Source organism: Neoarius graeffei, chromosome 20 (genome assembly GCF_027579695.1).
Source record: "Neoarius graeffei isolate fNeoGra1 chromosome 20, fNeoGra1.pri, whole genome shotgun sequence".
NCBI lineage: Eukaryota > Metazoa > Chordata > Actinopteri > Siluriformes > Ariidae > Neoarius > Neoarius graeffei.
Genome location: NC_083588.1, coordinates 42,937,405 through 42,963,739, shown reverse-complemented (window position 1 = coordinate 42,963,739; position 26,335 = coordinate 42,937,405). Strand labels below are relative to the sequence as shown.

The 26,335-nt window shown below is 44.7% G+C and overlaps 2 protein-coding genes across 2 annotated transcripts in view; one reads left to right on the top strand and one right to left on the bottom strand.

Moving 5' to 3' along the window:
• The window catches only part of pitpnc1a (phosphatidylinositol transfer protein cytoplasmic 1a), a 196,248-nt gene extending 188,891 nt beyond the window's left edge, over nucleotides 1–7,357 (bottom strand). The window contains exons 1-2 of the mRNA XM_060902622.1: nucleotides 7,199–7,357; nucleotides 6,821–7,066 (exon numbers count right to left, since the gene is read on the bottom strand). Of these exons, the coding sequence (XP_060758605.1) occupies nucleotides 6,821–6,868 (48 nt within the window). The 5' untranslated portion in view covers nucleotides 6,869–7,066; nucleotides 7,199–7,357. The remainder of the gene's footprint in view (nucleotides 1–6,820; nucleotides 7,067–7,198) is intronic.
• A 12,591-nt stretch (nucleotides 7,358–19,948) lies between these two features.
• helz (helicase with zinc finger) overlaps nucleotides 19,949–26,335 on the top strand; it is a 161,857-nt gene continuing 155,470 nt past the window's right edge. Inside the window, exon 1 of the mRNA XM_060901748.1 lies at nucleotides 19,949–20,047. The gene's annotated coding sequence lies outside the window, so the exon portion shown is untranslated. The remainder of the gene's footprint in view (nucleotides 20,048–26,335) is intronic.

The following is a 26,335-nucleotide window of genomic DNA, read 5'->3' as shown; positions in this document are numbered from 1 at the left end:
TCTGGGCCTTGGCGAACAGATTGTTCTGTAGCAGCCTCTGGAGAACCTGGCGGACATGGTGGCGGTGCTCCTGCACGGTCTTGGAAAAGATAAGGATGTCGTCGAGGTAGACAAAAACGTATAGGTTAATCATGTCCCTTAAGACGTCGTTGATTAGGGCCTGAAAAACAGCTGGTGCGTTGGTGAGTCCGAAGGGCATCACCTGGTATTCGTAGTGCCCAGACGGGGTGTTAAAGGCAGTCTTCCACTGGTCTCCCTGTCGGATACGGATGAGGTGGTATGCGTTCCGTAGGTCCAACTTGGTGAAGACGGTGGCGCCTTGGAGCAGGTCGAAAGCTGTGGACATCAGCGGAAGGGGATATCGGTTGCGCACAGTGATCTTATTCAGGCCCCTGTAATCAATACATGGTCGGAGCCCCCCATCCTTCTTGCCGACAAAGAAGAAGCCGGCTCCAGCAGGTGAAGTGGAGGGTCGAATAAACCCAGAGACCAGGGCATCTTTGAGGTATTCCTCCATGGCCTTGCGTTCTGGCTGAGAGAGTGAAAACAGTCTGCCACGAGGAGGGGTAGTCCCAGGGAGCAAGTCGATGGCACAGTCGTAGGCCCGGTGCGGAGGAAGAACGGCGGCCCTGCTCTTGCTGAATACCTCCTTGAGATCCCAGTACTCTGTGGGAACTTGAGATAACTCGGTGAGATCAGGGGGCTCGGCAGGAGACACAGGAGAGCTAGAGAGCAGACAAGAGGCATGGCATGCAGGGCCCCATTCCACAACCTGGCTTGTTACCCAGTCTATGCGAGGGTTGTGGCGAGTAAGCCAAGGAAGGCCTAGAATAACTGGGAACTCAGGTGAAGGAATCAGGTGCAGGGATATTTCTTCCTTGTGACCTTGAGACTGGAGGAAAACTGGAGAAGTAACTTGGGTGACTCTTCCATCACCTAACGCTTGGCCATCGAGGGCAGACACAGACAGTGGGACTTCAAGAGGTGCAGTCGGAATATTGATGCTTTGGGCGAAGTGAATATCCATAAAGTTCCCAGCCGCCCCTGAGTCTATCAAAGCTTGACAAGAGTGGACAGACTCACCCCAGGAGATGGAGACCGGGATGTAGATTCCTTGACCAGGGAGTCCGGGAGAGAGGGTAGGCCCCGTCACAACCCTCCCTCGGCTGGACGGGGCGGTCCTTTTCCCAAGAGTTCGGGACATGATGCTCGGAAGTGACCAGGCTTGCCACAGTAGATGCAGCACTTGTCCCTCCTTCTGCGCTCCCTCTCAGATGCGGAGAGGCGAGTACGACCCACTTGCATGGGTTCTGGACAGTAACTGAAGGAGGTAGACGGTCTCCAGGTAGAGGTAGGGAGGCTGGGGGGGCTCAAGGCTTGGTGGCGTTCTCTCATCCTGTTGTCCAGACGAATAGCATGTGAGATGAGGGTTTCGAGGTCACTTGGGCATCCAATAGAGGCCAGACCATCCTTGATGGGGTCAGACAGACCATGGTGGAAGGCTGACACCAGGGCAGTCTCGTTCCATCCACTTACTGCTGCGAGTGTTCGGAACGAGATGGCGTAATCTGCGACGCTTCCTCCTTGCCGGATGGACATGAGCTTTCGGGCTGCGTCGGTACTGATGTCTGCCTGATCGAAGACCCGAAGCATCTCTTCAGAAAACAGCTGGAAATCAAAGCACTCAGGTCCCTGTCTTTGCCAGATAGCAGTAGCCCAGGCTCGCGCCTTACCAGCTAATAAGGTGATCACAAAGGCAATCTTGCGGCGATCCGTAGTGTAGGTGGTAGGCTGAAGCTCAAAGGTGAGTTGACACTGGGTAAGGAACTCTCGGCACTCACTGTGCTTGCCGTCATACCTCTGTGGTGCAGGAAGGCTGGGTTCGCGAGGTGAAGAAGGCAGCATTGCAGGAGGCACTGGAGCAGGAGTGGGAGCTGGATCAGGAGCAGGAACTGGATCAGGAGCAGGAGATGCAGGCAGAGATGTCAGCTGTGCCAGGGTTTTCCCAATTTGCTGAAGCAGTTCCTCGTGGCGAGCGAGGGCCTCACGTTGGCTGGTGAGCGTACGTCCATGAGCGTCCATGGTCGCTCCGAAGCGTGTCAAAGCTGCCATAATTCCCTGAAGGTTGGCCGGGTAGACAGTTGAAGCAGCCTCTGCTGAGTCGGTCATGACGGAGTCTTTCTGTTAGGGTTTTGCTGGGATTCGAACCTGGTTCGTTGGTGTGATAATCCAGCAAACCCCCACTAGGCCACCAGGGGGATGACTCAAATGCAGAGGCGTGAGGCGGAAGTAGAAAAAGAATCAAAAGGTTTATTTAAACTATATACACTATATACAGGGCAAAACAAAAGACAAAAAAAAAACCAAAGAGTATAATCCAAAAGAAAAGCAAAGTGCAAAAATTCAAAAGCTAAGAAGATCAAAAAACACAGTACAAAGGAAACTGGAGATAAACATAACAGCACAAAGACTCCGTGACAAGAGGACTGAACTCAGGGGTATAAATAGACAAACTAATTAAGGACACAGGTGAAGATAATTAGGCAATTAACACAAACACAAAACACAGGAACAGTGGCGGCCTCTAGAGGCCAAAATAAACACGACATGAAAAGGAAATAACAGCGGCCTCTAGAGGCCAAAACAGTCCTAGTCCTAACACTCACAGCAAGAAGGTCCGGGTTCAAGCCCCGTGGCCGGCAAGGGCCTTTCTATGTGGAGTTTGCATGTTCTCCCCGTGTCCGCGTGGGTTTCCTCCGGTGCTCCGGTTTCCCCCACAGTCCAAAGACATGCAGGTTAGGTTAACTGGTGACTCTAAATTGACCGTAGGTGTGAATGTGAGTGTGAATGGTTGTCTGTGTCTATGTGTCAGCCCTGTGATGACCTAGCGACTTGTCCAGGGTGTACCCCGCCTTTCGCCCGTAGTCAGCTGGGATAGGCTCCAGCTTGCCTGCAACCCTGTAGAACAGGATAAAGCGGCTAGAGATAATGAGATGAGATTTTAATCTTTTATGGTAAATGTAAAAACAGACTTACACTCAAAGAAACCTAGAAAAGATAAAAACTTTCTGAGAATATTTTTCTCAAGAAATTCCAGGAATCTTTAAGAACATCAAGGAAATGTTCCAAGGATCATCCAGATCAAATTACATGACGGTTCTACAACAAGAGCATCTGACTCAGCAAACTTCACAGTCACCCTTAATAAAACTAAAATACTGTAGTAGATGGCATTTACAAAATAGCATTTTCTTTTGCTTCTCCTAGGCCCTAGTATTAGCAAACAAAGCACACAAATCACAGCATTTTGTACGTACACACACACACACACACACACACACACACACACACACACACACACACACACACAGCAAAAATTGAAAACTGAATTTGAGGAGAAAATTACTTAATACTCCTGAAATTATCTTGCTGCATGGACAGATAGTTTTACTTGATATGACATCTTAGAATAACTTGGTTGCAATCTAGAACTAGGTTTAATAATCTCAGAATTAGTGTCTTATTTTCTTCTCATAGGAAATGCTAGATCATTTCAACTATATTCAAGATATTTTCACTTGCTATCATTTTTTGCAGTGCACACACACACACACACACACACACACACACACACACACACACACACACTTTCTGAAAGTAACAGGATGATTATAAATACTGCATACTACTTCAGTACTGGCAAAGCAGACAATTGCCCAGGGGTCCAAGCATTGAGGGATCCTCTAAGGAAATGTCCGCCCAATGTACATTGCTCTCTCAGCATAATAATTGTGAATATTAGTTAAATATTTGCAAAGGAGCTCTTTTGGCCTGTGTGGTAGTTATGTAGAGGTGAGTGGGGAGACTTGGGACAGTTTGTATTCCCATAAATTAATTTCAACCAATCATGTTTTAGATTATATCAGAACTTAGATGTTGCCCCTTAGAGTATCCTACTTCCTTTGGAGCCATGAAGCTGGACGCTGCAGTAAGGTCTGTGCAGTTCAATATTTTTGTCAGCCAAAACTTGTATTTCTACTTCACAGTCCACTTCCATCCTCTGGTGTAATGTACACTGGTGAATTTGGGATTTGTTAGGAATTAAAGTATGTAACCTAGAGTTACCATATCGAGTATTATTTATTAAACTTAAATTCTGGGGGAAAACATTTAAGTTTTTTTCCCCAAAAAAAATGGCCAAATGGGGAGAGTTGGGATAGTTCATGTTACGGGTGTTTTCTTCTGGTTTACAAATATAAAATTGTTTAAGGCAAAGCAGGAAATTGCCCAGGGGTCCAAGCATCTAAGGGTCCTCTAAGAAAATGGCCTCCCAATGTACACTTTCAATGTTAGGTGGCACGGTGGTGTAGTGGTTAGCACTGTCGCCTCATAGCAAGAAGGTTCTGGGTTTGAGCTCAGCGGCCAACAGGGGCCTTTCTGTGTGGAGTTTGCATGTTCTCCCCATGTCTGCATGGATTTCCTCCAGTTTCCCACAGTCCAAAGACATGCAGTTAGGTTAACATGGAGAGGCCTTGGGCTGAAGTGCTCTTGAGCAAGGCATCTAACCCCTAACTGCTCCCTGGGTGCTGTAGTATAGCGGCCCACTGTTCTGGGTATGTGTGTGTGCTCATTGATCACTCGTGTGTGTGCATGCATATGTTCACTGCTTCAGATGGGTTAAATGTAGAGGACGAATTTCACTGTGCTTAAATGTGCATGTGACAAATAAAGGCTTCTTGTTCTTAAAAACTTTTGCTAAAAATGTGGGCGTGTACCTGCATGAGGATTAAGCTTATTTCATTCCTTCTTGAGAACGTAACTGTTTTGTTGAGTCAGGTTTTGGGTAAACTGACATTTTTCTATCGCTGTACCAGCATTGTGTGTTCATACAGTTCATATGTTACAAGTTTTGATAATAAATAAAAATTAAACATGTAGGCCTCTGTATTTTATTTTTGTTCCATGTCGCCCCACTATGTCCCAAGTCTCCCCTCAATGTCTCATGTCTCCCTGTAAAAAATAATGAGAGAAAAAGTGAAGCCTGAAGGCTAGTATGTGTGACAAGCTGAGAAACTAACATTGTGCCAAGAGGGTATAGTAAATAATCTCTAATGCAATATGAATGTGATCGTTACCTGCAAAGAATTTCACACAATCTACAAAAGCTGAAAACTTGTCCCAAGGCTCCCCGCTGTCCCTTAATGATAGTTTAAAGAGCCTGAGAGGGATCTGACCTCTGCAGTCTCTATCTTGCAACCTGGCAAAACATAATTTATTTTTGCCTGGAGCACTCACTGTTCCCAGAATCACTTTATACTTTGTTGCTTAAAAAAAAAAAAAAAGAAGGAAGGAAACGCTTGGTGTGACCAGCCACATGCTGTGAAACCACAGGTAGAGAGCTGGTCTAACTCCATTTTTTTTTTTTGCCAGCTGGTAAATCTTTTCCAGCTTACTAATAACTCGATTAATTGATTAATAAATATTTGGGATTTTGTCATTGCATTACTGTTGTGTTATTTTCTTAAAAACAACTTCTCTCTGCAATGTAGCATTAGTAGTAGGAATTCAGAAACCCTTTTCTTTCTACCAGCACTAGCCAGCTGGCAAAGATGGCCTATCAGCTTGACCAGCTCGGACTGGCAGTCGGTAGCTGGTCAGTCTGCACCAGATTTTTCAGCAGGCACACAATTCTTTACAGCCTCAAAGTAACAGGATGATTATAAATAATGAAGCCAGACGTGTAGCTTCAGGACAATCAAAGCAGTGAATTACCCAGGAGTCCAAGCACTTGGGGTCCTCCAAGTGTCAAAAAAGTGTCACATGTTTAAATACGGGTATGTACAATGCCATCTCAGCATCATAGGAAAACATTTGAGCTCGTGTAATAATTATGGAATGACCTATGTCTCTGTTTGGCATCCTGGCAAAACATTTTTTTTTTCTGGCGCACTCACAATATCTCTATAATCCCATCAAACTCCAACCAAAGACTGAAACCTATCAAAGTGTTGCTTGGGGTAGGAAAGTGACAACAGCACCACCAAGTGGACGTCCACTTCAGAGTGGTTTATTTCAAATAATAATAAAGTTAAGTATATAAAGCATGTATTTATGGAGTAGTATAAACAAATAAATGTATGTGGGTACTTGATGAACAGAAATATATATAGATATTTAAGCTAATTAGCACTCGTTTATGACTTAATTAGATTAATTTAGACAGAACGCCTGAATGTTTAAACTCACATAAAACCCGTCTGAACGTATACTGCGTGCACTGACTATCAGCATCAGTACTTTACAGCGAACTATGGTTAAAATAGCTCTTGTGCAATATACCTACTTACTTGTGCAATACTACCTGGGTAATACTGGTAATAATACCTGTGCAATACTTACTTACACGTGCAATTCCACCTTCGTAATGCAGTTTTGTTAACTGTATATCTGCAAACCTGTTAATTATCTCTAAATTTGTAGTTTGTATACTTAGTACTTTTGCACTACTCCTTCACTGCCTTATCTCTTTTTTTTCATATATATATATATATATATATATATATATATATATATATATATATATATATATATATATATATATTGCTGCTGTAACAATGTAAATTTCCCCTTATGGGATAATAAAAGGTCATCTTATCTTATCTTATCTTACATAAGACATTAGAGCATAATATTCTTCTTAGTGGCTGGTTGTTGTAGCTGAACAGCACACTTACAGCCTATTAAAACATAAATATATAAGTAAATAAATAAATCCTGACATTTCTGAGTTGTTCAGAGGAGCTGTGTTATTGGACATTACCTCTTCCACGGTGAGTGGCATGCATATTCTGTACTCCTTCATCAACATCCTCCTCCTGGAAGTGTGTGAGCGAGGATAGTTTTCAGTTCAGTGGCACAGCTTATCTGCACGGCTCAGCTGAAGCATTTGTCAGTCGAAACAAACAAATCAGAAATCTGTGTGTTTCCCAGACTGGAGATGATTATTGGATCATCTGTTCATCAGATCGCAGGCAGGCTGAAATACATTCAGGTTTTGTTGATTGGCCTAAAGAACAGAATGTTGTTTAAAGACAGCAGCAATCACTGAGACTCCTCCATAAAGTGCAGGTTATCACCGCTTTCATGCTCTTTTCAACTCAGATCAGTGTTCTTGTTGCGGTCAACTCTCACAGCTCACCTGTCCCGTTCTGGATACCAAGCCCAAGGTTTGTCAAAAGATCAGCCAAAACGGAATAATTCTGCATTGATTTCGAGTCTGACTCAAATAATGGGACTTCGTTTGATCCTCCGGACTGGTGTAAATGCTGGGCTGTGAGTGGTTGTTTCAGGATGCTCCGTGTCTGATGCGTGTGTGAGATAGAACACAACTGCAGCTCAGCACAGTGCAGTTTCTGCCGCAACCAGCAGGGGGAGACAAAATCTCGCTATTACACTTTACATACAGATACAGTGCACTTGTGAAAATCTCATCTCATCTCATTATCTCTAGCCGCTTTATCTTGTTCTACAGGGTCGCAGGCGAGCTGGAGCCTATCCCAGGTGACTACGGGCGGGGTACACCCTGGACAAGTCGCCAGGTCATCGCAGGGCTGACACATAGACAACCATTCACACCTACGGTCAATTTAGAGCCACCAATTAGCCTAACCTGCATGTCTTTGGACTGTGGGGGAAACTGGAGCACCCAGAGGAAACCCACACGGACACGGGGAAAACATGCAAACTCCGCACAGAAAGGCCCTCGCCGACCGCTGGACTTAAACCCAGGATCTTCTTGCTGTGAGGCGACAGTGCTAACCACTACACCGCCATGCTAACCTCATCTCATCTCATCTCATCTCATCTCATTATCTCTAGCCGCTTTATCCTGTTCTACAGGGTCGCAGGTAAGCTGGAGCCTATCCCAGCTGACTACGGGCGAAAGGCAGGGTACACCCTGGACAAGTCGCCAGGTCATCACAGGGCTGACACATAGACACAGACAACCATTCACACTCACATTCACACCTACGGTCAATTTAGAGTCACCAGTTAACCTAACCTGCATGTCTTTGGACTGTGGGGGAAACCGGAGCACCCAGAGGAAACCCACGCGGACACGGGGAAAACATGCAAACTCCACACAGAAAGGCCCTCGCCGACCGCTGGACTTAAACCCAGGATCTTCTTGCTGTGAGGCGACAGTGCTAACCACTACACCGCCATGCTAACCTCATCTCATCTCATCTCATTATCTCTAGCCGCTTTATCCTGTTCTACAGGGTCGCAGGTAGGCTGGAGCCTATCCCAGCTGACTACGGGCGAAAGGCGGGGTACACCCTGGACAAGTCGCCAGGTCATCACAGGGCTGACACATAGACACAGACAACCATTCACACTCACATTCACACCTACGGTCAATTTAGAGTCACCAGTTAACCTAACCTGCATGTCTTTGGACTGTGGGGGAAACCGGAGCACCCGGAGGAAACCCACGCGGACACGGGGAAAACATGCAAACTCCACACAGAAAGGCCCTCGCCGACCGCTGGACTTAAACCCAGGATCTTCTTGCTGTGAGGCGACAGTGCTAACCACTACACCGCCATGCTAACCTATTATTATTATTATTATTATCCATCCATCCATTATCTGTAGCTGCTTATCCTGTTCTACAGGGTCGTGGGCAAGCTGGAGCCTATCCCAGCTGACTATGGGCAAGAGGCAGGGTACACCCTGGACAAGTCTCCAGGTTATCGCAGGGCTGACATGTCTTTGGAGTCCTGCATGTCTTTGGACTCCAGAGCACCCAGAGGAAACCCACACAGACACAAGGAGAACATGCAAACTCCACACAGAAAGGCCGACCGCTGGACTCGAACCCAGGACCTTCTTGCTGTGAGGCGACAGTGCTAACCACTACACCACCATGCCGCCCTATTATTATTATTATTATTATTATTATTAACTGTAACAGTCACTTTCAATAACTGCTCTTCTGAAAAGTATTCATCATCACACTAAAAAGCTTTATTTATATAGCACCTTTCCTATTAAAATGCAGTTCAAAGTGCTTTACAGTGTAAAAAAAAACCCCAGCAAAGTAATGAAAAAACTTACTCAGAAAATAACTTAGAAAATAAGCCAACAATAATAATCCCAGTGACAGAAAGAAGAAAACAATAATATAAAATACAAAATAGAATAGTGTGTAAGAATAGAATCATACAATACAATAATTAAATAATATATTAGTAATTTAAAGTTAGCATAAATGTAGGGCAAATTATAACAGCTAGTTCAAATGTATTTAGCTTTTTTTAACTGCAAAAATGCAAAATTACAAAAAATTTGCAAAATGTGTCAGAGGCGGTAAGAGCTTGGATAGATCACTGGATTGATAGCAGGTCAGCTGGGTAGATTCTAACATAATGTCCACCAACAAATTGCTTTATAATACTACACTATATTATATTACCTGGGCTATTGTTATATTGAATATCAATACAATAAATTGCACTGATATTGTCTGTAGGATGTTAATATGTGTGTTTGTGGCCATGCCACATGCCAAACTGAATGTGGGCTGACACAAGGGAGATTTCTGTTTTGTATGTCTAATATTACACCTTGTATTAGTCATTTTTATGGCTGTATTCTAGACATAACAAAATGTGTGTGTGGCAGCGGGGGCATGGCCAAGCGTCGGTTTGTGAATGGAGGGCGGGGTCAGGGAAGGAAGTGGCAAAGTCAATGCACCTGTTGTCAACTGTGTGTGTGTGTGTGTGTGTGTGTGTGTGTTGTAGTGAAGGCGGAGGGTAGAAAAGAAGAGAGAGAGAGAAGAGAGGAGGGTAGAAAAGAAGGGAGAGAGAGAAGAGAAGAGAGCCCTCCTGACCAGAACACATGTGTGTGTGTGTCTCTGACTAGTGAGTGAGTGAGTGAATGAGTGAGTGAATGAATGAATTAATGAAGCAAGCTGAAAAGTCTCATTCTCATTTCATTATTTCTAGCCGCTTTATCCTGTTCTACAGGGTCGCAAGCAAGCTGGAGCCTATCCCAGCTGACTACGGGCGAAAGGCGGGGTACACCCTGGACAAGTCGCCAGGTCATCACAGGGCTGACACATAGACACAGACAACCATTCACACTCACATTCACACCTACGGTCAATTTAGAGTCACCAGTTAACCTAACCTGCATGTCTTTGGACTGTGGGGGAAACCGGAGCACCCGGAGGAAACCCACGCGGACACGGGGAGAACATGCAAACTCCGCACAGAAAGGCCCTCGCCGGCCCCGGGGCTCGAACCCAGGACCTTCTTGCTGTGAGGTGACAGCGCTAACCACTACACCACCGTGCCACCCAAGCTGAAAAGTGATAATCTAAAAATAAAGTGTGTGTGACCATCATCTCCCACCTGCCATGCTTCAGTACTCCACCCACATCAGGACTTACTACAGTGTGCATTACTAATTGCAGTCCAAATGAATGAATAGTAAAACCACAGCTCTCATGGTGTGTTTATAACACAGTAACTATTAGATTTATGTTTTTCTTAAGAAGAAAAAGCCATGGGCGGCACGGTGGTGTAGTGGTTAGCGCTGTCGCCTCACAGCAAGAAGGTCCGGGTTTGAGCCCCGTGGCCGGCGAGGGCCTTTCTGTGCGGAGTTTGCATGTTCTCCCCGTGTCCGCGTGGGTTTCCTCCGGGTGCTCCGGTTTCCCCCACAGTCCAAAGACATGCAGGTTAGGTTAACTGGTGACTCTAAATTGACCGTAGGTGTGAATGTGAGTGTGAATGGTTGTCTGTGTCTATGTGTCAGCCCTGTGATGACCTGACGACTTGTCCAGGGTGTACCCCGCCTTTCGCCCGTAGTCAGCTGGGATAGGCTCCAGCTTGCCTGCGACCCTGTAGAACAGGATAAAGCGGCTAGAGGTAATGAGATAATGAGATGAGATGAGAAAAAGCCATTCTGGCATTTCAACCCCAGTCAAATATTAATGATGTTCCTATCTGTGAAAAGGTACACAGATAATCTGGAGTGACTGGAATAAACAGGTTATATTTTGTTTGGGTTTTTTTTGTGAAAAACTGTTGTCTTTTAAATACAAAAATACACCAACATAAAGCTTCGTCTTCTTCTTTTTTTTGACATTCACATCACGTTATTTGCTGTTACAGTTTTTCTCCGTTGCTTTGGTGCATTTCTCGAATCATTAACATTTGCACAACAGTAAGTGCATTTCTTGAAACAATGTGTGCAAACTGCAAAACACAGTGGATTACCTGCAAAAGCATGTAACTTGCTCAAAATGCTTAGTTTGTGTCTCAAAAGTAAATCTTTATGCCAATGAAACTGTGCATGCCATCAGAATGATGAGTCCTTGCACCACTGATGATGAGCAAGATAGTCAATACGCTTAGTCATGTTGTCAATATAACAGTTTGCTCTGTCAGTATTTTCTAATGAAAACTATGACTAGGATTTTGGTGACACTGACTGAAAATGCACAAGGCAGCACTTTTTTCTGTGTGGTATAGCAATTTCAATACTACAAAGTTACACATTACTGTGTGTGGGGAATTGATTGCGAGAGACTGGATATGATTCAAAGTTTTTACTGTACTTTACTGTTTGTACTGCAATTTGTTGACAGACATTGTTATGGGGCGGCACGGTGGTGTAGTGGTTAGCGCTGTCGCCTCACAGCAAGAAGGTCCGGGTTCGAGCCCCGTGACCGGCGAGGGCCTTTCTGTGTGGAGTTTACATGTTCTCCCCGTGTCCGCGTGGGTTTCCTCCGGGTGCTCCGGTTTCCCCCACAGTCCAAAGACATGCAGGTTAGGTTAACTGATGACTCTAAATTGACCGTAGGTGTGAATGGTTGTCTGTGTCTATGTGTCAGCCCTGTGATGACCTGGTGACTTGTCCAGGGTGTACCCCGCCTTTCGCCCGTAGTCAGCTGGGATAGGCTCCAGCTTGCCTGCGACCCTGTAGAAGGATGAAGCGGCTAGAGATAATGAGATGAGATGAGATGAGATGAGATGAGATGAGGAAACACCCCTGTTGAAGGCTCACTGATTTGCATGGAGCACGAAGTTTAGCCCATATATTCCAATCCCACAGAAGAGCTCCTGTAGCACAACCTGCTGAAGAAGTTAATGCTGACACCTTTCTGTTTTAGCCAGCATTAACTTTTTCAGCAGTTTGTGCTACAGTAGCTCTTCTGTGGGATTGGACCATATGGGCTAGCCTTCATGCCCCATGTCAATCAATGAGCCTTTGGCATCCATGACCCTGTCGCCAATTCACTGGTTGTCCTTCCTTGGACCACTTTTGGTAGGTACTAACCACTGCATACTGGGAACACCCTACAAGATGTGCCATTTTGGAGATGCTCAAACCCAGTCTTCTAGCCATCACAGTTTGACCATTGTCAGTCACTCACATCCTTACACTTGCCCATTTTTCCTGCTTCCAGGACATCAACTTCAAGAACTGACTGTTTATTTGCTGCCTATTATATCCCACCCCTTGACAGGTGCCATTGTAATGAGATAATCAATGTTATTCACTTCACTGGTCAGTGATCATAATGCTATGGCTGATCAGTGTATATGCTTGCCAATTGAAGATTTATAGGATTCACCTCTGAGCTATTGTAGAGAACTAGTTGACCTGATGCTTCACACATTCCCCTCATAAGTTAAAGTTAAGATTCACCTGAGACCAATTCATCAATTTAGGACACATTTACCAAAAAATTTAATAGAAATGTATAAAATATGATTGACAGATCATGACAACTAGTTCGACACTTTTACATGTAATGACTCAAGCAATTAAATAATGCCTAGATGTTTTGGGGAGTAGGACTATTCAACAGAGAACCAGCAGAATGCATTTTGACCAACATGACATGTAAAAAACAGTAGACAGTTGTACACAATCAGTTGCATGGATGTACCAAAACTTTTGCTGTTTGTTCAAGATAATGAGAAATTGCTTTTATGATGTGCACAACTGACTAGATGATGTGGAGTTTGAAGAAGTAATTTTGAGAATTTCAGTTCTCATCTGAGAAGTGCACCAAAGCGACTGAGAAAACTATAATAAATGCCTTAAAGGAACAGTCCACCGTACTTCCATAATGAAATATGCTCTTATCTGAATTGAGACGAGCTGCTCCGTACCTCTCCGAGCTTTGCGCGACCTCCCAGTCAGTCAGACGCAGTCAGACGCGCTGTCACTCCTGTTAGCAATGTAGCTAGGCTCAGTATGGCCAATGGTATTTTTTGGGGCTGTAGTTAGATGCGATCAAACTCTTCCACGTTTTTCCTGTTTACATAGGTTTATATGACCAGTGATATGAAACAAGTTCAGTTACACAAATTGAAACGTAGCGATTTTCTATGCTTTGGAAAGTCCGCACTATAATGACAGGCATACTAACACCTTCTGCGCGCTTCGGCAGCGCATTGATATCTGAGCTCCGTATCAATGCGCTGCCGAAGCGCGCAGAAGGTGTTAGTACACCTGTCATTATAGTGCGGACTTTCCATAGCATAGAAAATCGCTACGTTTCAATTTGTGTAACTGAACTTGTTTCATGTCACTGGTCATATAAACCTATGTAAACAGGAAAAACGCGGAAGAGTTTGGTCGCATCTAACTACAGCCCCAAAAAATACCATTGGCCATACTGAGCCTAGCTACATTGCTAACAGGAGTGACAGCGCGTCTGACTGCGTCTGACTGACTGGGAGGTCGCGCAAAGCTCGGAGAGGTACGGAGCAGCTCGTCTCAATTCAGATAAGAGCATATTTCATTATGGAAGTACGGTGGACTGTTCCTTTAAGGAGAATTATATGGATTTTTGTAGAACCAAGTACACCAAATGTATGAAGACATTCATGCAACCAATCACTGACAGTTACACAGAGTGAAATACTCTCCAGATATGATCTTCATTGGGGCTGCTTTTAAGTCCACTTTGCTGACGCGTCTGTAACAAATCATCAGTAGTAACTGTGAAGGCATATGAAATGCAGTCGCATGTATAATGAATGTGAATGAGATGAATTATTTTCTCTATCATCTGTAAATTTAGTATTTTTAGTTTGAAGGAAATGGGTTACAGATTTTCTGCTTAATGTCTTTGGTATTCAGAAAAACACAGCATGATTCCAGTAGGGTCTGATAGACTTGAAACACTTAAAAATCATTAGAAATCATGAATGGAGCTACCTGAATAACTTCTTCATCATCTTATTATCTCTAGCCACTTTATCCTGTTCTACAGGGTCGCAGGCAAGCTGGAGCCTATCCCAGCTGACTACGGGCGAAAGGCGGGGTACACCCTGGACAAGTTGCCAGATCATCACAGGGCTGACACATAGACACAGACAACCATTCACACTCACATTCACACCTACGGTCAATTTAGAGTCACCAATTAACTTATTATTCTATAAATGAGACTTCAAAATATAATACATTGTTCAGTGCTAATCTATATTGTCAAGATAGAGACCTTTTTTGGGGGGGGGGGGGGTGTCATGTAACATGTAGATGCATATGTTGAGACGGTACAAACACATTGTCGTTGTTATCACTGCTGAACCCGATCTGAGCTTGAGGCGAACCATGTTTGGTTGACTTGGCCAGAATTGTAGCATTAGGGTGGCCGTTCTGCACACGTTCTGTGCACTCACTGACTCCCACACACACCTATGGGCAATTTAGACATATATTTATATACACACACACGTCCTGTAGCATGTAGATGCATACATTCAGACTGTACATACACATCGTTGTTGCCATCACTGCTGAACCCGAGCTGGGCTTGAGGCGAACCGTGTTTGGTTGACTTGGCCAGAATTGTAGCATTAGGGTGGCCGTTCTGCACACGTTCTGTGCACTCACTCACTCCCACACACACCTATAGGCAATTTAGACACATCCATCCATTATCTGTAGCCACTTATCCTGTTCTACAGGGTCGCAGGCAAGCTGGAGCCTATCCCAGCTGACTATGGGTGAGAGGTGGGGTACACCCTGGACAAGTCACCAGGTCATCGCAGGGCTGACATAGAGACAAACAACCATTCACACTCACATTCACACCTACGGTCAATTTAGAGCCACCAATTAGCCTAACCTGCATGTCTTTGGACTGTGGGGGAAACCGGAGCACCCGGAGGAAACCCGGGCAGACAACATGCAAACTCCACACAGAAAGACCCTCACCGGTTGCTGGGCTCGAACCCAGGACCTTCTTGCTGTGAGGCGACAGTGCTAACCACTACACCACCATGCCGCCTATACATACATACAGTTCTGTGCAAAAGTCTTAGACAGTCTATTTTTTTTTTCATACAAACTTTGTTATAGATTTCTATTTTATGACTTCTACATTGGGCGGCACGGTGGTGTAGTGGGTAGCACTGTCGCCTCACAGCAAGAAGGTCCGGGTTCGAGCCCCATGGCCGACGAGGGCCTTTCTGTGTGGAGTTTGCATGTTGTCCGCGTAGGTTTGCTCAGGTTTCCCCCACAGTCCAAAGACATGCAGGTTAGGTTAACTGGTGACTCTAAATTGACCGTAGGTGTGAATGTGAGTGTGAATGGTTGTCTGTGTCTATGTGTCAGCCCTGTGATGACCTGGCGACTTGACCAGGGTGTACCTCTCCTCTCGCCTGTAGTCAGCTGGGATAAAGCGGCTAGAGAGAATGAGATGAGATGAAGAAGCAGCGAGTGCGACAGTCAAAGTGTCCAGAAGAACTGTGGCTGGTTCTGTAAGATGCTCAGTAAAACCTACAGCTAATTTCTTTATAAAACTGAAACCACTGTTCTTTTTTTTTTAAGCAAAGGTTTGTCTCACACCAAATATTGACTTTCTTTCATTTATTATGACTTACTGCTGTTTATAGTACTTTCTTTTTACTGTAGAAACATTTCATTTCATTATTTTTAAGTCATTTTTTTTCTACATCATTTCTTTACGTGTCCAAGACTTTTGCACAGTACTGTATATGCACACACTACCGTTCAAAAGTTTGGGGTCACTTTGAAATGTCCTTATTTTTGAAAGAAAAGCACTGTTCTTTTCAATGAAGATCACTTTAAACTAATCAGAAATACACTCTATACATTGCTAATGTGGTAAATGACTATTCTAGCTGCAAATGTCTGGTTTTTGGTGCAATATCTCCATAGGTGTATAGAGGCCCATTTCCAGCAACTCTCACTCCAGTGTTCTAATGGTACAATGTGTTTGCTCATTGCCTCAGAAGGCTAATGGATGATTAGAAAACCCTTGTACAATCATGTTAGCACAGCTGAAAACAGTTTAGCTCTTTAGAGAAGCTATAAAACTGACCTTCCTTTGAGCAGATTGAGTTTCTGGAGCATCACATTTGTGGGGTCGATTAAATGCTCAAAATGGCCAGAAAAATGTCTTGACTATATTTTCTATTCGTTTTACAGCTTATGGTGGTAAATAAAAGTGTGACTTTTCATGGAAAACACAAAATTGTCTGGGTGACCCCGAAATTTTGCACAGTACTGTATATGCATACATTTATCCAAAGCCTTCAGGACTAATGCTGCGTTCATGTGCTATGGGAAGATGATATTTTCCAGTTGGGAAGTGGTATTTACCAGTGTGTTGGGTTCACATGCTTTTGTTGTTGTTGACAAATTAAAGACGGTGGACCAGATTCAGAATTAGGCCTGTTATTTGGCTAAAACAATTATAGATTGCCTTGTTCATCAGCTGCAGCAGGAATATGAGTTATCAAAAGTCAAAAAGTAAATAATGCTGAATATTTTCTGATCATGACAAGTAGAGATTTTCTTAACACATTGAATGCCACGCAGTTTTTGGAAATTTGGCTGTAGCCACAATGAGAGTAGCCAGTATCTAGATCGTTGTTGGCGTTCTTTGGACAGCCACAGAATATTTTGTATTAGGCTGTAATATACATATTATAATAATATAATATACATAACATGACTCGGGGCGGCACGGTGGTGTAGTGGTTAGCGCTGTCACCTCACAGCAAGAAGGTCCTGGGTTCGAGCCCCGGGGCCGGCGAGGGCCTTTCTGTGCGGAGTTTGCATGTTCTCTCCGTGTCCGCGTGGGTTTCCTCCGGGTGCTCCGGTTTCCCCCACAGTCCAAAGACATGCAGGTTAGGTTAACTGGTGACTCTAAATTGACCGTAGGTGTGAATGTGAGTGTGAATGGTCGTCTGTGTCTATGTGTCAGCCCTGTGATGACCTGGCGACTTGTCCAGGGTGTACCCCGCCTTTCGCCCGTAGTCAGCTGGGATAGGCTCCAGCTTGCCTGCGACCCTGTAGAAGGATAAAGCGGCTAGAGATAATGAGATGAGATAACATGACTCATTTAAAAGGTGAAAGTCAGCTTTCCGTAGGTGAAAACCACTTCTTTCTTCTTCTTCTTTTGAGTAATGGCAGATCACAATGTACTTGTATACCGCCACCTACTGCACAGGAGTGTGTGAAATGATCATGTCAAATCCATTTGGGCGAGGAAAAATAAATAAATAAATAAATAAATAAATAAATAAATTCTTTCTATGAGCTTTGTATCATTAAGGTATGACATAAGGGCTTTAATTCTTCCTACTTGTATACCTTCTTCCTTAAGAATGGTATTAATGTCTCCATCTTCACCCTCTTTTTCTGTCCATGTTTCTCTCTGGACATTGTACTTCCTACAGTGGAAAAGAACATGCTCCACATCTTCCTTTACTTGGCACTCTACACAGAGCTCAACAGTTTTCCCTAATACATGTAATGTGGCATTGAGACCAGTGTGTCCCAACCTTAATCTTGTGTATGTCACTTCTTCTCTTCTGCCAAGTCTCATCTCATCTCATTATCTGTAGCCGCTTTATCCTGTTCTACAGGGTCGCAGGCAAGCTGGAGCCTATCCCAGCTGACTACGGGCGAAAGGCGGGGTACACCCTGGACAAGTCGCCAGGTCATCACAGGGCTGACACATAGACACAGACAACCATTCACACTCACACCTACGGTCAGTTTAGAGTCACCAGTTAACCTAACCTGCATGTCTTTGGACTGTGGGGGAAACCGGAGCACCCGGAGGAAACCCACGCGGACACGGGGAGAACATGCAAACTCCACACAGAAAGGCCCTCGCCGGCCACGGGGCTCGAACCCAGAACCTTCTTGCTGTGAGGCGACAGCGCTAACCACTACACCACCGTGCCGCCCTTCTGCCAAGTCCTATATATGTAATTCTTTTACCCCCAACCTGACACTGTACATTGAAGTATTGTCTACCCTTTGTTCCTGTCTCCCATTCTTCTTGCCATCTCTTCATGATCTCTGTTTTTATAATGGATTTAGCTTCCCCTCTTCCTAAAGGAATATAAATATCAGTGCACACACGATCTAAAGCTTTCTTAGCAGTTTTATCTGCTATCTCATTGCCCTTAAGGCCAATGTGAGCTGGGACCCAGCAGAAGCTGACAGCAAGTCCAAGGTTTCTCAAATGAGCTAGAAGGTGTTTACCACGTCTTTCTTCTTCTTCTTTTGAGTAATGGCAGATCACAATGTACTTGTATACCGCCACCTACTGCACAGGAGTGTGTGAAATGATCATGTCAAATCCATCTCATCTCATCTCATCTCATCTCATTATCTCTAGCCGCTTTATCCTTCTACCGGGTCGCAGGCAAGCTGGAGCCTATCCCAGCTGACTACGGGCGAAAGGCGGGGTACACCCTGGACAAGTCGCCAGGTCATCACAGGGCTGACACATAGACAACCATTCACACTCACATTCACACCTACGGTCAATTTAGAGTCACCAGTTAACCTAACCTGCATGTCTTTGGACTGTGGGGGAAACCGGAGCACCCGGAGGAAACCCACGCGGACACGGGGAGAACATGCAAACTCCGCACAGAAAGGCCCTCGCCGGCCACGGGGCTCGAACCCGGACCTTCTTGCTGTGAGGCGACAGCGCTAACCACTACACCACTGTGCCGCCCTGTCAAATCCATTTGGGCAGAAAAAAAAAAAACTCCTAAATTCTTTCTATGAGCTTTGTATCAGGGTGGCACGGTGGTGTAGTGGTTAGCGCTGTCGCCTCACAGCAAGAAGGTCCAGGTTCGAGGCCGGCGAGGGCCTTTCTGTGCGGAGTTTGCATGTTCTCCCCGTGTCCGCGTGGGTTTCCTCCGGGTGCTCCGGTTTCCCCCACAGTCCAAAGACATGCAGGTTAGGTTAACTGGTGACTCTAAATTGACCGTAGGTGTGAATGTGAGTGTGAATGGTTGTCTGTGTCTATGTGTCAGCCCTGTGATGACCTGGCGACTTGTCCAGGGTGTACCCCGCCTTTCGCCCGTAGTCAGCTGGGATAGGCTCCAGCTTGCCTGCGACCCTGTAGAACAGGATAAAGCGGCTAGAGATAATGAGATGAGATGAGCTTTAATTCTTTCTACTTGTATACCTTCTTCCTTAAGAATAGTATTAATGTCTCCCTCTTGTTCTGTCCATGTTTCTCTCTGGACATTGTACTTTCTACAATGAAAAAGAACATGCCACTTCTTTCTTGGTTCATAGTTCATCTCATCTCGGCAACTCGTATATCAAAATGTTCTCCGAGTTGCCCAGTGGAAAATACCACAAGAGGAGGCGTTCATATGTGCTTTCCATGTCGGCGTTTGGTATTTACTATAATTCACATGAACCAGTTGTTATTCAGAGACTCTTGGGCGCCATGTTTACATTTCCTTTATTTATGATACCATGACAGGTAGGTTAGATCGAAACGTAATCGTTTACATCTTCACAAATCACACGCCACACATATTCGTGCTGTTAATGAAGCCTGTCCGGGTGTAATTAAGGCCGGGAGGTGACAGTAACCCTGTGTCAGAGGGTTATAATGCTACATGACAGCAGCATTTCCAGGAAGCCGCGCGCAGTAAATATTTGACCATAATGCCGTGCGACAGGCTGACAAGTGGATTCAAGATGGCGTAGAAAGTGAAGCTAGGTAAGTGCAGACTTCCTCCGAGACCTTTTCTCTGCGTTCCTCGCAGACTAGGAACAACGACTTGTTTGGTTTTGCTGGTGAAATTACAGATGTTGGGTATCTTAAAGTGCAACAAAAGCTAAATAAGCACTATGGCGAGCTGCACTATGACTCGGTACACAATAAGGCCGGAACCGCAGCCCTACAAACTAGCTAGCTAGCGTTAGCTAAGATAGTTAGCGTCGGCTAGTTGGCAAAGCACAGCGTGCTAGTTCACGCGTCCTATTACTTTGTACTTGGACGCAACCGTTTTTCGTCGCACGTCTGCAGTTCTTTACATTGCACCGACTTATCGGACATCGCGGACGTTCCGGGACATTGTACCAGACATTGCGTAAACACGACTACGGGGGCGTTAGTCGCTCAAGGCCAGCTAGCGGTATTTTTTCCCCCACCCGTTTTCTGGATAATCCCGCCTCCTGGGCTGTGATTGGCCAACATTCTCCCGCCTCCTTGGCTGTCATTGCGTAGTGTTGGATTCTCGGTGTGTGTTGACGAAGGGCTAGCCAATTACATCGCAAGAGGCGGGATTTGTCTAAATATAGGTGGGGAAAAATAACGCAGCGAGCTAGCTTTCTAACAGGCGACATTACAGTTAGGTAAAGCAGAACTATAGCCAAACGGCAAGCTTCAGTTTCTTGTGGCGTGCAGGAAATCCACGTTAATGAGTGCTTAGAGCGAGATCTGGGTCTTAATTTCGTCCTGCCGTTTGCTTTTGTGTGTAGCGAGTTGTTGTTTTTCTTCGCCAGATGATGGGACATCTATTATTAACTGACCCGGAATCCAAATATAGGCCCTTTGTGTTTTTCTTAGACTCCTGTCGCCTTTTTTGGTGTGTTCCCCGTTAATTAACGCAGATCGGAAGTTTAAACAGCAAGCAAGAGCTGGCTGATGTTCAGACTTGCTTTCCACACCATTGCTTTTATCAGAACTGATGATATTGTCCTTTCAGATAATGATCCTCATCTACACTTCAGATCTTTTCAAATCCATTTTGCACCCTTCTACATCCTGTCTGTGATCAGTGTTCCAGGCTTTGTATTAGAAACCACAGGTACTAACTTTAGGAAACAGGAAGCACAAGGTGTGTTTCTTTAATACATAATGTACAGATGATCCACTCAAAGTTGTTCCAGAGATTGGATTGGATTGGATTGGACTGGACCGGTATGTTCCTGGTTCGAACTGGATAGTTAAGTAAAGTCCGTGGCAATGTGAGACGAGTAAAAACAAATACACAGGACTGTGACGGAAAAAGCCAATGTAAACGGCGGTCTGTAAACAGTTTATAGATCATACAGTATCATCAGTGTGGGTGGGGGAAGCACAAAAAGTGATAACAGCACTGATCAGGTACTCGGTGTCCCAAACAAAAGCATGGCTGAAACAAGCCCTGATAATGTCTCTTGTAAATAATAAACATTACGTGTGACGAGCTACTTCCGGCAAAATTATGTGCTCTGATTGGTTCCTTGGCGGACAGAAATTTCTTGTAACGCCCATGGGTGATTACGGACTTTCTTTCCAAGGCGCCGGCTTTCAATGCAGCAAAAAAAGATTAATTGAAAATCAGAACGGAATAAAAAAAATGGCCGGAAGACAAATAAGAGTCTCCGAGTTATTCAGAACCGGTAACAAATTCAGTTTTGAAGCCACTAGCCGTTTATTCTGCCTGCACGACTCAACTACGTTACAAAGGCATCATGCCTCGTTATAAAAAAAGAAGAAATAAAGAAAGCACAACTTTATTCATCACACGCTTTGAAATCCCTCTCTGCATTTAATCCATCTGAAGCAGTGAACACACACACACATACCCAGAGCAGTAGGCAGCCCTGCTAACAGCGCCCGGGGACCAGTTAGGAGTTAGGTGCCTCGCTCAAGGGCACCTCAGCCCAAGGCCGTCCCATATTAACCTAACCGCATGTTTTTGGGGGAAACCCACGCAGACACGGGGAGATCATGCAAACTCCACACTCCTCGCCGGCCGCCGGGTTCGAACCCAGAACCTTCTTGCTGTGAGGTGACCGTGCTAACCACTACACCACCGTGCCACCTAATGACCGTCTGTTTTAATTTTAGAAATAAAAAAGCCATATAATAACCTCCTTATTATCCTCGCTTGCTCGTTCTTTATGGGAAAATATCAGACCTTGGTCTTTTTGTACGGACTTTGTGCCCAGTTAAGTAGATGATGATATTATTTAGTTCAACTTGTATTGCACCTTTCTCACACCCAAGGTTTACAATTACAAAAAAAAAAAGTCCACCAAAAGAGGGTCAGGATGTAATTCCAGTTGTAAAAATAAACACTTTTTGTCAAAGAGCACAACACAGTAATTGTTAGTAGTATAGCACTTTGCATGGTAACAAGTCTGAACATGCGGCTGTCCATATCCTGGCTCTATTGAGTACCTCTGTCCCACATCGCTTTAAGGCCCTGTCCACACGGCAACAGATTCAGGTGAATCTGATAAAATTGTTTATCGTTTCGGCCTGGCGTCCACACGGCACCGGCGTTTTGGGTGCCCCAAAACGAAATCTTTTGAGAACGGGTTCCAGAGTGGAAAGATCTGGCAACGGCGCCGTTGCGAAGTCGTCTGGATGAGTAGAACGGATTTGTTTACGATGACGTCACAACCACATGTGCTTCACGCCGGGTAGAAGTGTAACGAACTCAATGCGAGTTGTCAACAAATCCTATAACTTGGTTCATGAAACGCGCTTACAAAATATTTTCACTGTGAATATTTATTGTGTAATGGTGCAAAGTGAGAGAGAGAGTGAGAGCCAATCCCGCCAGCAAAAATAGGGAAAAAAAAGGAGCGATCTCACCTCTTCAGATGTTGGTTTAAGTCCTACAATACATTCCTCAAAAAGGGCGTAGAAGAACAAATTAATCCATCAACGTGTAGCATTCAATTTATTCCGGACCATTAAAGACGCCGCCTTCCGCGTAGAATCATACGTCATCCTCGCCGCCATATTAGATGGGGCAAAGCGGAGAATAAAGATGCCTCATTCATGTGCTGCGTTTAACTGTACCAACAGGTTTGCCGTCCAAACGAGATCACATGGGATTACCTTTCACAGGTGAGACTGGAAAAATACTTTTCATTGTATTTGGTCATTATAACGTAATTTTACGAACAGATTTTCCTGACTTTGTGGCTAATATGAAGTCTCGCGCATAATAGTTTATGCGCATGCGTCCTTACTACTTCTATTGTTGTGGTGTCTCCGATGGGACTGTCTTACAGCGCACGTAGAGGTGTGGCATGTGTATTGCATCGTTTTCAGCAAGCGTTGTGTTGCCATATGTACCTGATATTTTACTGATCCGTTGCCCATGTGGACGCTATATATATATATATATATTTTTTTTTTTAAATCTCGTTGTCGTGTGGATGTAGCCTAAGGCTATGCCGAAAGTCCAGCTTCCTCTAAAATCTCATTAAAATGCACAAATATCCAAATTGTCTATATTTTCATCCCACTTGGTGGAATTCAGTATAATAGCGAATCACCTGATCAGATATCTTGCTGCAGTTTTGCGCTGTTCGTTCATTTAACTCGCTGATTTCGGTGAACAGCGCAGCCTGTGGGAAAATCTCCTTTGAAGCCTCTGACACCGCGTTCATGAGCACTTAAGAGAAGCCATGTGTCTTGGGGTGTCTGTGGGAGAGTCGAGCACACTGATTTAGTGGGACGAAAGATCAACACTTGTGGAACAACAGGCTTTTAATACGTCATTTTGAGCCACACCCGGAAGCACAGGCTTCGGTCGGGGTCGACGGGAGCCGACACGTCAAACTTCAACACGCTAGCACCAGTCAGAATCCCGCTGAGTTGTGGTAACGGTGGAACTTGTAAATAAACTTTAATTTTAAAGTTTTGTTTGATGATTTGAATGCGTTTCTGAAATGTGTTGTTTATAATTCTAACTTGCTTTCACTTCCTTCTTCAGCTTAGTTGCTCAGCTGTTCTTTGGTTCCTTACTGATCATTAAGTGTTCTAAAAATAAAGAGCGTTTTTATTTTTAAAATATATATATGTTTGTGGGATGTTTTGTGTTTACATTAGGTGCTCACGTCTCCTCCAAACATGCTGCAAGCACAAAGTGTTTTTGCCATTGCGTCAGTGTTAAATCCAAGCCTATTCTTTTTTTTTTTTTTTAAATTCTGAAAGATCAACAAGGGAACAAAATACAACATGGTGAGTGGTTCTATTGCCGCACGTCCATTTCTCTTTTGTTTTCTGAATGAAGATGAGCATTTTATTTTTTCCCCTGACAAATGTTTTACACACTTATAAATTTGCAAAATTGGCCCTGTTGTTTTGTGGGTAAAGCCCCTGGCATCACAATTTGTTGAAGATGTGGCAAGGAAAACCCCTATTTGCACCACTCATTAAATAATACGAAATTCAGAAGTCTCTAGACTGCAAAAAAAACAAACTCAGCATCGTTCTTTGTTTTGCAGTCAGTTGTTCATTTACTGAAGTAGTTACACATAAGAGTAAGGAGGTAATTATGAAAATGAGCTGACTTTGGCTTTCGTAACTCGTGCTGAGCGTGGTTAGATGTAATCTCATTGAAGCTAATTATCTATCCTGCAGTGGCCTTTATAGTTAAGAGAAGATTCAAAGCAGCCACACTGCACGGGCTACATGTTCGTATATTTTCCCTCAATGCGAATACATTTTGCCAATATATTTGCCTCTGACGCTTCATCACATGAATTTGATCACTGACTGATTAGTGGCAGCATTTCAGAGGTGACATGATATGAGTGTAAGGTTGGTGTAAAAGAAAATGACATTGTTTCTTCATCTCATCTCATCTCATTATCTGTAGCCGCTTTATCCTGTTCTGCAGGGTCGCAGGCGAGCTGGAGCCTATCCCAGCTGACTACGGGCGAAAGGCGGGGTACACCCTGGACAAGTCGCCAGGTCATCACAGGGCTGACACATATGCCGCTTTTCCACTACCAACGAGGCTGAGTCGGGCTGAGCCGTGCCGTGCTGAGTTGGGCTGAGTCGAGCTGAGCGGGGCTGTTGGAGTTGCATTTCGACTACAACCGCGCTGAACCGTGCTGGCTGGAAGTGGGTGGACACATTGGGTGGAGTTAGCGAAAGTGGGTGGACGTCACGTGATGTCGTTAGGCGGCGCAAACAGTGACATCAGTGATCTTTTAAGCGGTAGTCTCACGACCCGGATAGTAAACAATAAACATGGAGGACATGGTGTCGTTAGTGTTGCTGGTCTTGGTGCTGTGGCTTGTTGTCACCGACAACGCCAACAGATACTGGCAAGAGCGTATAGATGAGGCGAGGCACATAAGGCTTCAGAAATTCTCATAATTCGTAATTATTATTCTTCCGGGTTTACGGTGTTTACAGATCCCAGCGTGCTCGCGGGGCGTGTGTGTGCATGTGAGGACACTCCTCCTCACCAATCAGTGCACAGGGGAGTGTCTGCTCACGCCCCTAGCCCCACTCGGCTCGGTTTGGCTCGCTTCAGCCCTACTCCAAAACCGTGCGAGTTTTGGGAGCTGAGCAGGGCTGAAGCGAGCTGAGTCGTGTTGCTCTGAGGTAGTCGAAACGCGAGCCGTGTCGGGCTGAAGTGAGCTGAAAAAGGGTAGTGGAAAAGGGCCAATAGACACACAACCATTCACACCCACATTCACACCTACGGTCAATTTAGTCACCAGTTAACCTAACCTGCATGTCTTTGGACTGTGGGGGAAACCGGAGCACCCGGAGGAAACCCACGCGGACACGGGCAGAACATGCAAACTCTGCACAGAAAGGCCCTCGCCGGCCACGGGGCTCGAACCCGGACCTTCTTGCTGTGAGGCGACAGCGCTAACCACTACACCACCGTGCCGCCCACATTATTTCTTAGTGATTCCACGCTTATGGGTACTGAAATGGGGACATGAACTTGTTCACCTAAAACCATTTCTTTTTTTACCATCAGGTCACAAAACATGTAATCTTTAATGAATGATATGTTAAAAGATAACTTTAATTTTCTGAGATGTAATAAAAACATATTTATATGCCAAAGTCAAGCCTATGAGTTCCAAAATGATGTCTGTTCCATTACTTCTGTTACGATTGTCCATCTCGCGTCTGTTACAAATTAATTACAATCTAGCTCTATACCATGTTAATCTTATTGAAAGAATGTGTATGTTTATTCTACTACACGTTTATTAATTATATTTGCTAAAACATCACCTTCCT